Here is a 12,602-nt window from a genome sequence, read left to right on the forward strand (position 1 = left end):
TGCTTTTTTTTGCACTTAAATGGATGAAAATGTTTGGGTTTTATACTAAAGTACCAGTTTGTTAGATGGTCCAGAAAGTAAAAGCAATGCCACTGCATATGATAATCATTATCCATGGAATGACTGACTGACTGAATGAATTTGTGATTTATGAACCTGATTGTGTGACAGCAATGTACTACTGGCATCTGAAAGCTTGGAAGCTGTTTGTCTGCTGTTTAAATTTGTTTTATTTTAAACTCTGTGAAAATGGGTAAAGGGTCAAAAATGTAATGACATATTATGACTTGAAATTCAGTTTGAACTGCTGCAAGGTAGTGTCTATGGCTGTCAGAATGTCCTTTTGTTCGGAGGTGTATATAACGACTATTTTTTGTTCATATGCCATCAGTGTGGTGTTTTGCATTACAGATCAATCTTTTTTTTTTTTTTTGGTCAGTTTTTTTTTTTTTTTTGGTCAGTTGATTTGTTGTAAATTGTACAATTTATTTGTTTGTTAATACAGTGATGGAAATATTCACAGCCATTTTGCATATTATTTTAGGATGATGTTAACATTATTATTATTACTACTATAATACAAAACATCAGCTGTTACAAAGCTTTCTGCTTGCATTATCACAATTTCAAAGTCTTCTCTTTAAATTTACTTGAATACTATGTTGGTGGGTTTTTTTAATCTCAGTTGGTGATCAGTAGGTTTGATCTGAATCGTGTTGTGCTGATGTCCTTGTGTGATAAAGACTGTGTTCCCTCTTGCACTGCTTCAGCCTAAAATGCCTTCTGCCCTGAAAGACACAATTTATGTAAAGATTTGCATTTCAAATGACAATACAGGACTAGTTATTGCATAATAAAGCATACACTGGGGAACTTTCAACTAATTGTCTTTGACTCATTTCACCTTGCTCCAAACAAACAGTTGTTGACCCATATTTTATTTCCTTCCCGCTTCATAATTTCCTTCTCTCTTCAGGGTTTAATAATGAACAACTTAACATTAGTTTATTTTAATAGAAACACCTGGAAGTAGGAAGCTGATAATTCATCCCTACAAAACACACTCAGTGGATCAGTTTACGTGGGTGTGAACGTGTTCACAGGACCAGTCACCGCAGGGCTTAAGTTTCAGACGGTTATTCTTTGAGGCGTGTTCGTTTAACCGTCCCAGAGCAGGAAGTGATAAATTAGGGCCACGTGAATCTGTTTTATCATTACTGTACCTATTAAAACTGAAAAACATTCCATGACACCATTCCTTGAACTTCCCTGTGTGGTTTACAGCAACAGTTTTTTTTATTACAGCAACTTTATTTTTTGTAAACAAAATACACTTCATGGGATTTAATACAATCAAATAAAAAATATATACATGAATGTACAAGTAAAAAACATTCTGCTTTCTTTGGATTAAGCTGCAGCCAAATGTGCTGTTCTCAAGTCCAGTCATTTCAATAGAAATCTGTGCGATCATCTGGAAAAAGTTCTCAAAACAGATTTCACTCATGTTCATGTTGGTAATGCACTGGATTTGAAAGCTGCTGTGACTTGCGTTTCACATCATTACACTACTGACAATACTAATGATATTTTGTGACAATACTTTGTATTGTTTTTGCTTTCATTTTGTAAAAATGTTGTTTTGATCAATGTAAGCAGACATTTAGCCATCAGTCAGTTTTGTCACACTTGTTCACATGCTCTGTAAGGTGACATAATGATTCCAATAATGACATGTCTATCTTGCTTGTACACTGACTGTGGTAAAAGAAGGTGTGGTGGTAGACATCTGCAAGTTCTGGGGTGCACAACGCATGGAGCCCGTCGTGACGATGCACTGCAGGGGCCACAGAACAATCCCCAACAGCAGCATCATGAGGAATATAAATAGCAGCAAACTCTTCCAATCCATCAGCCGTTCCAGAAGCCCAAGTCGTGGTCGAGTTTGGGAAGAAGATACAGCACTTTGTCCACTGGCCCCAATATCAACACAGATACAGAAAGCTGGCACACCTGGAATGTCTATTGGCCGCTGATAGCACAGCCTCTCCCCATCCAGCCACACCGGCTCCTCTTGCTGCTGGCGGACGGGCAGACGACACAGCACCTCCTGGCTGGTGGTCAAAGCCGGAGGCCCCTTTTTTGGGATAGTAGTGGGATGGCGGCAGAAGGGGCAGGAGATTTTAGAGTTTTCAAGGTCCATGGAGGTGGTCATAATGCGGGAAAGGCACTCGAGGCAGAAGGTGTGAGTGCAGTCCAACTGTTTTGGCGTTTTGAAGACGTTGTCGTAGGTGTTGAAGCAGATGGAGCACTCAGGATGAGAGCTCACCTTCTCCAGGTCTGTTTCCAGTGGGACCACCTGGGTGTGCCACACCGCAGGGCTCGGCTCCATCTCACTGAAATATGGTTTTCCACTCTTTTACTCGTGAGGGTTCACTGGAACAAGCGAGACAAACCTCTCAAAATCACCTCTAGGTTCATTTCATAGGCTCTAACTCAAAACTAGGGCACAGCTTATGAAGTAAACATTTACCGCCAAGTGATTTATGATTGCTTGCATGTGGACATTACAGTGCAAACAGAAATGGTACACTGAACAAGAAACCCAAGCAAGAAGACGGATTCAAAGTCATCATTATGCCTTTGTATGATGCCCTTTAACCAAATTAACTGGGACTTTGAGTTGGTCATCAGTTTTACAAAGAACTTGTTACTGTGCATTCACTGTTACAAATTGTGTTGCATTGTTTTGTTTCAAACCATTTGCCTACCTGCGTTACCTTGCTTTAGACCATACGCTATTAAAGATACTTTTTTTTTAATGGTTCTTTGTAGAATGTTAATTTATTTATTTTTTAAACTGCTTTGGCGATTAAAGTTCTTAGTTTTTCAGATCAATATATTGGTTTCTGGGTTGATGCACCAGTACATGGTGTTTTCTAAAGATGTATACAATAAAAAATTCTTAAAAAGGTTTTCAGTGGTTCTTTGCAAAACTTTAGGTTCAGCAAAGAACCATTTTTCTCTGTATACACTAAAAATAAAGGTTCTTTACATGCATCAATGGTACTATAAAGAACCTTTGTTGTTGAACACGGTTATTGTGGAAAGTGTTTCTTTAGGTTATTAAAATGTTAAGAAAAATGGTTGTTTTAAGAACTTCTTATTAAGAACCCTGTCTTCACTCATTTATAGTGTCCAAAAGTTCTTGGTTTTCAGAATAACTAGAGAATAAAAAGGTTCTGTGGCATTAAGTTGTAAAAAGGTTTTGGTTCTAATTATGATCTATTTTTAAGGATATACAGAAGTTTAGTAAAGGACAAGACTGCATGAAAAACCCATGCTTGGAGTGTTGGTAAGACACAGACTGCTTTGTTGTCCTTGTTCTGCCAACGTCAACACTACTGTCCTTCAGAAACCCTTTCAGCAAAATAAGGCTCTCTAAAAGTCATCGCTTCACTGGTTCTGGCATTTGGAGCTGAGAAGAATTTTATCAACAAGGTGACTCTAAAGCTCATTACATTGTATAATACAGTGAAGTATTTTGCAGAGCCCATCCTGAGCTAAATAATATGCACATCTAATCCAGCCCTTCTTTTACGTGGTTTTGCGCCTGCACAGGTTCAGGTGGGGGTTTGGTTAAAAGAGCAGATGGCCTGTTCACAAGCCCTGCAGGGCAGACCTATGTGTACAGGTATGTGTGTGCATGTGTGTGTTTCTTTCTCCATCCCTGCACTGCACAATGCTCCTGTTTGTTCTCCATTATACTGGTCTGGCTTTGGCATTCCTGGACAACAGGCCGGTGCCCAGGCAGCCAGTCTCTCAGCACTGTAAAACCCCCAGACTCAAAGCCATGGTCTCAAGAACACATGCAGTCTGAGTCCTTTCTGTCTATCTCCTTTCATGACCTACACCTCGACGCAAAACTGTTTGACCACCATTAGTGCACGAGTTCTTGGTTATTCATTAACTCAACCGCCTCTGTTGTTCCCCAGGCAAAACACACTAAGGGTTGACAATGTTCTTGACCTGATTCTCCTTCCTTGTGTGCAACAGGCCCTGATGCTTGAACTTTCACATGACGCTCTCAAATCTACAGATCCTCTGTTTGATAACAAGAACTATTAGGGAAGATAGGGAGGGGTTTGAAAGTAGCTAATTTAATAAAATGTCTAGGTTGAAGCCCAAGGACAAAACTGCAGCTGGCAAGCTAATGTACAGATTATGTGCTTTTATCTGGGAAAGGTCATAAACAGTTTAGGTGAAACCCTGTTGACCCCTAGATTTTGGTCTCCCTAATTTCATTTGCATATAAATGTCTTCATCAGCATTCTGTCAGTTTATTTAGTGTAGATGTCTGTTTTGACATCAATAATGGAAATACCCTGAGAATTTCAAATTCTAAATGCATATTTAATCCATTGTCATGCACATTGTACTTTTTCTTAAAATCCTTAAACTATGTACAATTTATTGCTACCTTATTAGTTATTATTCTAATTTTAATATATAATTTTTTTCAATTGATCTTTATTAGTCTATATTGGATATATATTTGATATATAATTGTTCATGCACTTTAAAAACTTTAATAATTGCATAAGAATTACATATTTTTAGCAAAAATCTAAATAATTCAAATTTTCTATAATATTATTTAAAATCATGATTAATTTTATTTACCTTCAATATTTAAAGCAATTTTATTTTTATTTATTTTTTTTATATATCAGTTTTATTTTCTCAACCTATTATTTATTTATTTGTCTGGTTTTATGGTCAGATTTTTTTATTATTATTATCGTATTGTTATGCATATATGGATTGTACACTCTAAAAGTTTTATCAGACCTCTGAGAACACTTTGTGTGCTCCACTTTGACTTGCAGTAACTTCACTTTGCTTTCCAACATTGTATATATTGCTCTGTATTATTCTCCAGTCTTCTCAAACAAGATTAGAATCACACAATAGGCAGTTGAAGTTAACATCCCTTGAGGCATTGAGTAACCCATCCAGTTTTTCTTCACTTCAGTTCTATTTCCAAACGGCTGCCCTTCTATATATCAGGCGAAGTACCGCCACATGTGGCAGACAATATTGCACATGTTCTTACCTGTTCTGATAACTTGAGCTCTAGTGTTCTCCTTGTTCCAATGATTCCTCTTTTATCTTCTCATCACTTTGCCTCCCTAAGGACACAAATGCATTATCAGCTCTGTAGCTGTCAGCAATCCTTTTGATAATGCAATGTCCTCCTCTTAGGAGTCTGTTAGAAGTGGAGCTGAATGCAGGTGGGCTGCCGGTGCCTGTCGCAGTCCTTCTCAGTGTCTCGTGTCCACTCTCACCTGCTTCAATTTATCCACTCTCTTTCAACACTCGCAATGGAAATGACACTGATAGGCAGGAACAATAACACGGCCTTGAGGGAGTGCCAGAGACGGGGGAGGCGGAGGGTTGGGATGAAGGAAAGCATATTCATAGTATAACATTTCCTTTCTCTTCATTTGCCCATCCTATTTTGTTCTTTCTTTGTTGTTCAATCTTCCCCAATCATTTCCCAGCATGTTGCATACCTTTATATAATCTGATTGGTTTGTATTATTACTTCCTGGCATTTCATAAAATACCAACACTTACTTACAATTGGGAATTTCACAAACATTTTATCTTCACACATGAAACTATCATAGTCAGCACACATGCCTTCAGAAAGTAGTCTGAAGATGTCAATATCTTGGATGCTCATTAAAATATATGACGCTAGTTAGTTGGACAGTCTTGTGCATATGATAAAGCTAAAAAACAGTGCCAAAGCAAACATTGTAGGATTAGAGAAGGCTAACACTTGAATGGTTTTCTATGTATACCCTAATTAGCATCTAATTTTTGTATGAGGGTTATTATCATCATTATAATATGTATAACTGATCTGTAAGATAGTATATGCAGGGCTTCTTTATTTGAGTCTTTAAAAAAAGTTTGTTACTGGTTAGCATTAGACAAACAAACAATGACAACAATAAAATCATGAGATACCATTTACTTTTACTATGATTTGCCACTGTAGTTTTGGTTACATTGTTATAAGGAAGAAACAGAAAAACTGATAACGCATCATTAAACTGAGCTGTTTGCTTACATCTGATTTTATGACATTATGAGGTGTTATGTGAATTGTCAGGAATACCTGAAACTGCTGACTTTCTTGTACTGATTATAGAGCAGCTTAAGCACAATACAGTATCTGTTCATGGCAAAAAGAACTGGTTAAGATCATGTTTAGTCAGGAATTCAATAAATTTAGTTTACACAATACGGAAGCCAGACAGCTGAAAATAATAAAAATGAGAGGACAATAATCAAAGCCAGTCACATAGAGATCATCTCTAAAAGAATAATCCTTACATGAATACCCTTTATTTGTGAGTCAGTCTGTAGGAAGTAAACAGACAATGACAACAAAGTACTTAGAGTGAGTCAAACTGATGGTAATCTGTTCATCTGATATAACCTAATCCCCAATAGTCAATATCAAGTGCTCCACTTTCGGACTCTTGTCATTCCTCTGCAGCTCATTCCACAGGAATGTGGAGAATGCATGACCGATACTTCTCTGATGGTCTCACATGATCACACAACAATGCTTGCCCAATTACCTGTGAAACACTGATGAGGCTAAATAAAGGCAGTTCTGGCTCTAGAGCTGACTTTAAATCAGTGGTGAGTAACATCAACACATTCAAATTGTTTGCAATTATTGTGGATTTATTAATGCTATTTCTTATTAAAAAAAAAATCTTTTCGTGGATTATTGTGGATTTATTAATGCTATTTCTTATTAAAAAAAAATCATTTCTGAATTTATTTGCCCCGGAACTACCAATAATGATACTAAATAATGATATAAATAAGATGTATCTATCTAAAATTTGAATCTAAAAATATACAAAAAACAGCCAACATACAAAAAAATAGGTGATAATGATTATTAACATTTAGTGCACTTTTTCTTTTATGAGTTGAAAAATTGTTTGGGGAAACCCCTTCTTACTCTAATGAGGATAAATGACCCTTTCCTCGTAGTAATTGATTTCACAGTTAATTACCAAAATGAATTACACTTGTTAAATATTTCCCCTGGGGTCCAAATTTAAGCCCTCTGTTCTCCAAATGTGCTTCAGTGAGTCAGAGGTGCATGTTTGGCATGTCTTGTGATCCACATGATAATATAGTAGGTCAATCTGATAATATGGAGAAAATGATATATGGACCACGTGTTCACCTTTGTCAACCACACAAAAGAATATATTACTGCTGCAGAAGGTTGAGAAGGTTGAGCTTTGTCATGCATGTCCAACCAAAAACAACACGTGGCTTAACAGCTTCAGAGTCGAGGGTGTGTGTGTTTTTTTTTTTGTTTTTTTGGGTGTGTTTGTTGGAATGATTTTTACTGAAACAGATTCTGACCTGAGTCTTTACTGGAGTAATAAAACTAATGGCTGCCCCCCTGTCCTGCAATACCACAGTAACTCCTAGTAAAAAAAAAACATAATTAAAATACAAAATATAGCATAAAAACTATAAACAAAATCAATCAAAAAAATAAATAAAAAAAAAAACTAAATAGAAATATACTTAAAGTCAATTATAGTTAAACTTTATTTGGAGTACTGCATGTGTGGAAGATGTTTGGATGTGTGGAAGTCGGGGAAGTCGTGGCCTAATGGTTAGAGAGTAAGACTCACAATCCAATGGTTGTGAGTTCGAGTCTCGGGCTGGTAGGATTTGTAGGTGGGGGGAGTGAATGTACAGTGCTCTCTCCACCCTCAATACCACAACTGAGGTGCCCTTGAGCAAGGCACTGAACCCCAAACTGCTCCCTGGGCGCCGCATCATAAACAGCTGCCCAAAGCTCTGGGTGTGTGTTCATGGTGTGTGTGTACTTTGAATGGGTTAAATGCAGAGTACAAATTCTGAGTATGGGTCACCATACTTGGCTGTATGTCATGCCACTTTTCTTAATATTAAGCCTAAAACATGGTCTAATGTCACTTTTGATGAGTATTGTATGATCTTTGAATAATATTGGTCTTTAAATGCATGATATTTAAAGTGTACCTTAAGTATACTTGCAATAGTTCCACTTTAGCACAATCAAATATACTTCAGTATATCTTTAGTTGGACTTCAGAACTGCTTCCACACAATTAAAGGGCATTCATTTCAAAATTAGTTGTTCCAGTTTAGCAGACTTTAAGTATACCAGTATTTGGAGGGTACTTAGCATGAAATTAATGTATTTCAAATACATTTTAGTATATTTATTTTTCACTAGGTTAGTTATGGACGCCAATCTAGATTAAGATACCCTTGATATTCTGACAGCGGAGGACCAGCACAGTGCCTCAGTGTAATATCTACTAACTAGAGATGTGTGAGGACGAGGACTGCTGTGACCCTTTTAGAGCTAATTTGATTTTATTGATGATATGGATTGAATTGCACTTCATTGGAAAAAAAAAAAAACTGAAATGTTTAATTGGATGTTATCAAAACACTTTCATAAAAAATAGTTCAGGGTCAAAGTTTTTTTGTTTTATAATGCACAAGCTGGAAATCATCACGTTTTGTCATATGCACTTTGGCCTAAGTCCAGTTTATCTCATGGCAAACTAAGCCATAAACTTCTGTTTACTTCTAGTCTATAAGTATGTTGTTCATTAATTAATGTAATTTGTATTTAAAAATAAAATATTTTTTTTTTCTGTCGACAAAGGTCAAAGTGGTTGTTTTGGTGTGTATAGAGTGGTGCAGGTATGACATCAGAACCCGGAAGACAAATTCGCCTCTGGTTCCAAAGAGATTTTGATGTTTTGTTCTACAATGCAAACTGCACACAGCTCTACCGAAAATGTGAATTTATGTTTATTTTTGAAAAAGTATGTTTGTGCTAAGTAACTAGAAAACTCCATTTGGGGTGTGAGTGTGTGCAGTTTATGTTGTAGAACAAAATGTCAAAGTATTGTCAAGACTTAAACCCCATTATAAAACCCCATAGAAAATTTGTCAAAGTTAAAATTACAGTATTTAAGCAGACTAACTATATAAACAAAAATGGTCATATATGCATTTCTGGTTCACTATTGCCATGGCTCTAATGTAAACATGATGTTCAAAACAGATTAAATTTCTGAGTGTAGCAGACTTATAAATGTAAACATTTTTTTTTGCATGTTCAGTTGCACATGAATTCCAGCATTACCACATACAGGTACAGTTTTGACAGTTTTTGAAAAAAACCCACAAACTGGTCTGGCAGTTATACCTGCACAGGGACAGACACCACAAATACAGGTATGGCTTGTAAAGGGGTGGTATAACCTGAAATATCTGGCCTATAGTAACCAAACAGTTGTGGGTTTAAAACCTCCAGTGGATGCTTCAATACCTATTGAATCACATAGATATAATTGTGTATACTGTATATGTATATGTATGTTCTCTGTATATTCTCAACCTTCACAATACATTTTAATTCAGTTGCACATTTGAAATACGTGAAGAATTTACAAAATGTCACTTTTTGGGTAATTTTTGCTCATGACCTTGAGTCAGAAAGTATCTTAATAAAAATAAAAATGTATAAAACAATTCTGGTAAATAAACAAGACTTTGGGGATTGGCTGTGTACACATCTTTCGCAATCTTTAATTCATGTTAAATTTCATAAATGTACCTCTATTGCAGCTAAGCAGTGCTCACAATCCAGCTAACAGGGAACATTCACAGAACTTTGCCTAATTTTGGCATTCTAGCACATTTCTGTCAAAGTTATGAACAAAACATTCTTCCAGCAACATTATAGAACTTTCATTCAATGTTATTTGGTCTTTAATAGCTTTTTTTTTTTACTGAAATGTTTTAGTTGGGCGTTTGCCTAAACATTTTTAAATGTTACTCACTATTTGTTTCAAGAGCGGTCAGAGAACATTCAGAAGTAATGTTTCCATCAAGTTTGATAATGAAATAATAAAATGGAACATTCCCTTAATGTTTTCAAACAGATGTTAAAAACTGGATATTTTAAACTTTCAGAGCACATTCAGAAATATTGTTTTCATAACTTAATGGGAACGTTAGCGAATCATTCTTAGACTACCTTTTTTGTTAGTTGAGAACTGCTCTCTCTATGAAACTTTTAGGCCTTATAGAGTGAAAATGTAGTGTCTGCTGTTATGTGAACAGTGAGGTCTTCTTTTGGCTCTGTACAGCAGGAGAGGAAGGTTTTGGTTGCCAGGAAGGATTAAGATTTAGGAAAACTACTTGAGACCAATGAGTGATTGTTCCTGGACCAAATCAGTTTTTGCTCAAAATGCTCCATAACTCATCATGGTGAGATGGAAATATCTAACGTTTGAGCAGTGGCTCTAAAACCAGAATTAGAGCATTATTTATGTTTTTTTTTATTTTTCTTTTTTTCTTTCGTGTTCAGTTTTCACAAGAAGCTAGCTAGGTTCATGAAAACCAGATGAACCGGTTTGAGTGCAGGTGACCTTCAATCATTTCTGAAAAAAGCAATCCAGGACTCTGTGAATTAGTTTAGCATTGCTATCACACACTCACCTACCATGTAAATATTTTATATTTACTCAAATTAGTATGTGACAAGAGGCCAAACATGTAAAGGACAAACAAATAGTGCAAAAATTAATCATCGTTCACAGGTCAGCAGACAGACAGGCTTCTCACCTGTTGGAACACTAACACTCAGAGAGCCCTCTGTCGGTGATAGACCATTGATGCAGTCAAGGACTAATACAGCACTGTACCATTGAAATGCATTAAAAACTTTGATTTGGCTGTAGCACTCAGGTTATTGTAATGAAGCAGTCTACTGGAAACTAATAATTCGTATCTATAGGGCCCTAACCAGCAGTCATATTGTTATATTTCTGAGAGGTTGTATTACAATTCAACTATCACGTTTGCCCACTTGTCCTGAAAGAGTATTTCTCTGATTAAGTGACGTGACATACGTGACATACAGCCAAGTATGGTGACCTATACTCAGAATTTGTGATATGCATTTAACCCACACAGCAGTGAACACACACGCAAACACAGTGAACACACAACCAGAGCAGTGGGCAGCCATTTATGTTGCGGCGCCTGGGGAGCAGTTGGGAGTTCGGTGCCTTGCTCAAGGGCACCTCAGTCGTGGTATTGCCGACCCAAGACTCGAACCCACAACCTTAGGGTTAGGAGTCAAACTCTCTAACCACTAGCCCACGACTTCATTACTTATTCTTTTAAATTATTAATAAACAGATATACAGTATATGCTTTAATGCTTGGTTTGTTAGGATAGTACAATATTTGGCAGAGATATTTGAAAATCTGCAATCTGAGAGTGCAAAAAACTTAAAATACTGAGAAAATCGCCTTTAACGTTGTCCAAATGAAGTTCATAGCAATGCATATTGCTAATCAGAAAGTAAGTTTTAATATATTTATGGAAGGAAATTTACAAAATATCTTCATGGAACATGATCTTTACTTAATCTGAGTATTTATATACACTAAGTGCAAATAGCCCGCCTTGTTGGCAGTAGCTATTTACACTAGCTCCACCCACAAACATGTAATCAGGATGGTCAACACTATAAAAGATGGCAGACAATTGTCAGTTCCAGTGGCGTAGATGGTAAAGAGCGTACCATAGTCTTTTTGACGGGATCGACCCGGGTTTGAATCAAGCGGCAACCTTCTGGTCTCTCTCGTGAAACCAACATGGAAATGACTAAATCTGCAATTCATCGAATTGCCGATGGCGACAGCCGGCTCCTCCCACTTTGAGCTTCAAAAACCCTCTTCAGAAACCTACGGGTGACGTCACGGACATTACCCATGTTTTTATAGCTACAGTCTATTTTTTCCCTCCCTTTTCAAATCTCATATCACATCGGAAAGGCTATATATATATATATATATATATATATATATTATATATATATAATATATATATATATAAATTAAGAAAATGATCAAAAAGTTGAAAATAAAGTGTCGGGTAGGGTAGGGAGGGCTTTATTGTCCCAGTAAGGTGGCTTCCATTTAATAATTTGAATTAAAATTATAATTTACACTCAATATTACTGCATACTGTTTTATAATGTACTATAATACTGAGGTGCAGATTATTGCCACTATTTGCAATAAGTAGTGTAAATAGCAGAAAATCCTGCTATTTTAACATAGTGTAAATAGAATACATCACTATATGCACTTAGTGTAAATAGCATGCATCGCTAAGAAAATATGCTATTATTATTATTCTTTTTTTTTTTTTTGGCTATTGCCAAAAATATGCCCAAGCGACTTTTAAGACTGGTTTTGTGGTCCAGGGTCACACACATACACACACATATAAACCTTGTTACGTGCACTGAGTTAGGCTAACCAAGACTTGTCATTTGCACTTACATGTTGTTGCTCTTTTGTTAGTTTTGATTGCTTCTATTGTCCTCATTTGTAAGTCGCTTTGGATAAAAGCGTCTGCTGAATGACTAAATGTAATGTAATGTAATCTATGGCACATC

At 36.4% G+C, this 12,602-nt stretch overlaps 1 protein-coding gene across 1 annotated transcript; it reads right to left on the reverse strand.

Moving 5' to 3' along the window:
- Positions 1 to 454: 454 nt before the first annotated feature.
- LOC109049361 (RING finger protein 223-like) lies at positions 455 to 5,420 on the reverse strand. The gene is made up of 2 exons (XM_019067072.2): positions 5,117 to 5,420; positions 455 to 2,436 (listed from the first exon to the last, which is right to left on the reverse strand). The coding sequence occupies exon 2, from the start codon at positions 2,390 to 2,392 to the stop codon at positions 1,739 to 1,741; it is 654 nt and encodes a 217-aa protein (XP_018922617.1). The 5' UTR covers positions 2,393 to 2,436; positions 5,117 to 5,420; the 3' UTR covers positions 455 to 1,738.
- Between the last annotated feature and the right edge of the window lie 7,182 nt (positions 5,421 to 12,602).

The sequence above is a fragment of the Cyprinus carpio genome, chromosome A23 (assembly GCF_018340385.1).
Source record: "Cyprinus carpio isolate SPL01 chromosome A23, ASM1834038v1, whole genome shotgun sequence".
In the NCBI taxonomy this organism is placed as follows: Eukaryota; Metazoa; Chordata; class Actinopteri; order Cypriniformes; family Cyprinidae; genus Cyprinus; species Cyprinus carpio.